The 4,095-nt window shown below is 37.1% G+C and overlaps 2 protein-coding genes across 2 annotated transcripts in view; one reads left to right on the forward strand and one right to left on the reverse strand.

Moving 5' to 3' along the window:
- si:dkey-238o13.4 (uncharacterized protein LOC560780 homolog) overlaps positions 1 to 123 on the reverse strand; it is a 5,789-nt gene extending 5,666 nt beyond the window's left edge. Inside the window, exon 1 of the mRNA XM_037682679.1 lies at positions 39 to 123. Coding sequence (XP_037538607.1) covers positions 39 to 123 — 85 coding nt within the window. The remainder of the gene's footprint in view (positions 1 to 38) is intronic.
- A 1,094-nt stretch (positions 124 to 1,217) lies between these two features.
- The window catches only part of spata2l (spermatogenesis associated 2-like), a 4,319-nt gene continuing 1,441 nt past the window's right edge, over positions 1,218 to 4,095 (forward strand). Inside the window, exons 1-3 of the mRNA XM_037682680.1 lie at positions 1,218 to 1,335; positions 2,706 to 3,064; positions 3,148 to 3,441. Of these exons, the coding sequence (XP_037538608.1) occupies positions 2,708 to 3,064; positions 3,148 to 3,441 (651 nt within the window). The 5' untranslated portion in view covers positions 1,218 to 1,335; positions 2,706 to 2,707. The remainder of the gene's footprint in view (positions 1,336 to 2,705; positions 3,065 to 3,147; positions 3,442 to 4,095) is intronic.

Here is a 4,095-nt window from a genome sequence, read left to right on the forward strand (position 1 = left end):
TCTTTTTGTTTCTTCAACATGGTGCCAGATCAGCTCACCTTTATCCAGCAGAGCCTTAACGACCCCAGAGCCCACCGTTCCAGCTCCTCCAAGAGCTAACACAACCCTGTCCGAGTAAGACATGATCGCTGCAGCTGCACAGCTGAACAGGATAGATGGAGAAAGACACTCTGAGTAGGCTGGAAGCGAAGTGGCTCACTTGTACAGAGCATCTTGGCAGAACCAGGGAGCTTTAGAGCAATTCTAAGGTCACAGCTCCACCCCTCTAAAGCCACGCCCGTGGGCCCAAACACTGTTCCAGCTGTCATCCTTGAAATCAATGCATAATCTTTTCTTTTAATGTCCCAGTTTTAGATTAAGATGTACAGATTATGGACTTAATGATTAATACTTTCTGGCACATGTCTAATGGTGGAGTTAGGTATTTAGCTATGTCAAAGAATGGATTTAGGAACTTGTCATCATGGGATGAGAATAAATTCGAATTCTTTAGCAGTAATTTATGTCAAAGTTATCTTAATCCTCTCACTCTGGCTACTCAAATGGCAACAAAGTTTACTTTGTTTTCTATGAAAAAAAAATTTAGTAAATGTGACTAATTGCCACACACATTTTTTATGGAATTTGGGTCATATTATTATTCAAAAAATATTTCACTTACCAGGTGTTTATATATCAAAATAGTACACAAAAATAGAAATATACAGTATATCACTGATCATTAAATTACTTTGTTTTCAGGCATTCCATGGAGAAACGATTTTGCCAACCGCTGTGTAAATTCCCAAAATGGCATTAAAAGCTGAAAAATCTTTAATAAAATATCATTTTAAACAATGCACTGAATATATGTAAAAAATAATAATAATAACGTAGATTCATCAACAAAATGATGCTTAAAGATAATTTAAGATAATTTTGCCTTGTGCGGTGAAACAAGTAATAAATTAAAAAATAAAATAATGTGTTAGTTTTTAAAAATAAATACACGTTGCAGAAAAACAAATATAATTCAGGTCTGAGCACAGAAAAACTGTTTATGAATACATGAATGCTGAGCCCTGAATTATCTGGCGGTAGAGGCGGTTCAATAGGTTCATGCGGAGGTCGCCGAAGATGAAATGCTCCCATCTAGTGGACAAAGTTCGTATCGACAAATCTGCACACTGCGCAGACTCGTCAGAATCTGGGAAATCCCGGGTCACGTGACAATGTTAGTTTGCGCATGCTAAGAAGCTACGTTCAGCGATATTTGTGTTCAGATGTTTGTGTTGTCGCAAGAAATGTAGTTTATTATTATTCGCCTTTAAACTTTTAAATAAGTGCCAAACGCAGGTAAGGATACTTAGTTTGTCGCTAAAAATGTTTATTTGAACCAGCATTTAAATACTTTACGTCCAGTTTTTTGTGACTTCACGTTAGCTTTTTCCCCTCTTGGCCGAAATTTCATTCGGGATTCCAAAAATTGTGTTTTCTCTCTCGAATTGTTTAAATATTGTGCCGTGTAAATCCCCAACATTGACGTTTAGTAATTACGTGACAGGAAAACTTAAATTCGGCTTGTGTCCTAAACATATTAATTTTTTATTTATTTCATTTTTTAAGGTTCCCCCCATGATATTGTGTTTACTTCCTGTTAATTTACGGAGCTGTGGTTGAAGGTGTTCTGTCAACGGCCAAAGTCGACCTGGACAATTTTTAAAAATTTGACTTTACGTTTTGTTTTGCTTTTTATCACTCAAATTAAAAAGATAAGTTCTGCAATTTTAGAAACTGCTTTCGCAGAACTAACAGGTTCGTTCAAGGCAAAAATGCAACAGATGTAATATTTTGAGATTTATAAGAACTTTATCGTTTAATTGTGGCTAAGCTAATGCTAGCATCCAACTCCCAGAATGTTTCATTTTATTTTTAAAATCTAGTTAATTGAGTTTAAAAGTTTCTTAATTTATTTTTAATTTTTTGATCAAAACGAAAGTGCGTTTTGGTTTTACACTCTTTCCTTTCATAGTGCTCAAGTTATACGTTTTGCTAATCTAGTTTATTATATCTATATTTTAATCACTTTTAAGGTAATATTCAGTCTTATAACACATTTATAAAAACACAGCAAAACACCATGTTAATTCTTTAAAAATAATAATTTTATTGAGGCTTAACAGAACGTGCTATGGTAATTTAAAGAAAATTACACATGTTGGCAAAAATGTTGCAATAAGACAGTAAGAAATAAACATCTAAATGATTTAATTTAAGATTACTTACAATAAAGTTTGTCTTTGAAAGAGTTCTTATCAGAACATCAATTGGATTTTATCCTTCAGAATGTCTATACTCAAAAATTTGATCAAAACAAAGTATTTTGTGACTAAATATGTGAGAATTGTACTGAAATATGAAGACTAGCAGGTTTGTTTTTGTTAAATCTTATGTTGTGGATATGTATAAGGTTAAATTACATAAAACAACAGCCTCACATTTATTGTTCTTTATTGTTGAAGGAAAATGAACAATGGGGACCTTTTCTAAATTCTGTTTTACGCACATCAGTTTAAAAATATCACCTTGGTCTTCTCTAGTGTCAGCTTCTGTATTCATCAGGAAAAATAGATTGGATTTAAAAATAGTAATGCATCTTTTCAAGTTTGATCTTTCACTTTAGTATCCTTTATTCTGTTCTGTGTCTCTTGCTGTTTGAATGAAAGAGATGAGCTTGCAACAGAGAGCCAGGGAGTTTGTGGGCGTGTATGATCACATTTTGGAGCAGCAGATTGTGGGACGAGGCTGCAGCTTGGCGTGCAGAGATGAAACTCTGTGGAAGCTGGTGGAAGATCGGCTGAAGGACACGGATGCCCAAGAGGTGCACTGTCTCGGTCTAGATACCCTCAGGGAGATGGAGGAGTCACTGAAGGCAGCTGCAGCATCAGCTCCACCTGGACCCTACTACAAGAGAGTCAGAGCTAGAGGGGGACTTCGAGGTCTGGCTAAAGCTTTTGAAGTCCTGGAGCAAGCAGCACTGAACCTGTACCTGGGTCCCTGGAGAAAGGAATACAGAGTCATCAAGGTTGGCCCTAAAAGCTGAGATGATCAAACCTTAGTTAAAAGTATTTGTGCAGAATTTGACATGTATCTTCTTTTCTATTCAAGATGTACTCTGGAACATTCACCCACTACATCACACCGGTTCTGTCCATGCCTCAAATCGAGAGGCTTTTTGGGTTGTTGGGATACCAGCCCAGCCCAGTTCGGCCTGAACAGCTGTGTCTCCAGTCGCCTAAAGTCAACCCTGCAACTCTGGATCACCTCCTGCGTTTGTCTTGTGCCTTTTTTGTAGCCCGCTGTGAGTGCCGCCTTCTTCTGTCAGCGTTGTGGAACCATGTCGGTGACTCTCAGTGGGAGATGAACATGGTGAGGGAGAGGCAGAGAGGAAACAGCCTGCAGGTATGTCTGCTTGTCATTAAATTAAACCAGTAGCCTGAGATGCAGTGATGTCAGTAATGCCAAGTTTGTCTCCTCTTTTGTGGAGGATGCTGTTCCTTTGTGGTCAGCTGTTCAAACTCTTTATTTTGTGTTTACCAAGATTTCTAAAACCGTTATTATGATTAGGCAACACTGCAGATATGTTAAATATATTGTTTTAAAAAGCAGGACTGTAGATGGGTTCAAGTCATATTTTCCAAAGTTTACTATTTTCAAGACACATGAGTGTGATTACAATTGTATGGCAAGCTCAAATTATTGAGTTCAAGTGTTTGTTTATCTGGCCCTGTGATGGACTTGCGACCTGTCCAGGGTGTCCCCCTGCCCCTCGAATCCTGAATATGGGCACCAGCGACCCCCGTGACCCAAAATGGAAGAAGTGGGTAAAATATAATGGATGGGTGGATGATTGTTTATCTGGACTCTTTCAGATATACATTGTTTTACTTTGACCTTATGTTTATTAGGAATAGAAATCTAACAAACTGCACTCTCAACGGATTTTGTTTTTTTGTTTTACTCACACTAAGAAGTCCTTCAATTGTTGTACTCAATATCCACACGTAAATTACTTTAGTAGCTGATTTTAAAGTATTTTTCAGGTTTATATTTATA

This window comes from Nematolebias whitei, chromosome 10 (assembly GCF_014905685.2).
Source record: "Nematolebias whitei isolate Nwh7 chromosome 10, NemWhi1, whole genome shotgun sequence".
NCBI classification, from domain to species: domain Eukaryota; kingdom Metazoa; phylum Chordata; class Actinopteri; order Cyprinodontiformes; family Rivulidae; genus Nematolebias; species Nematolebias whitei.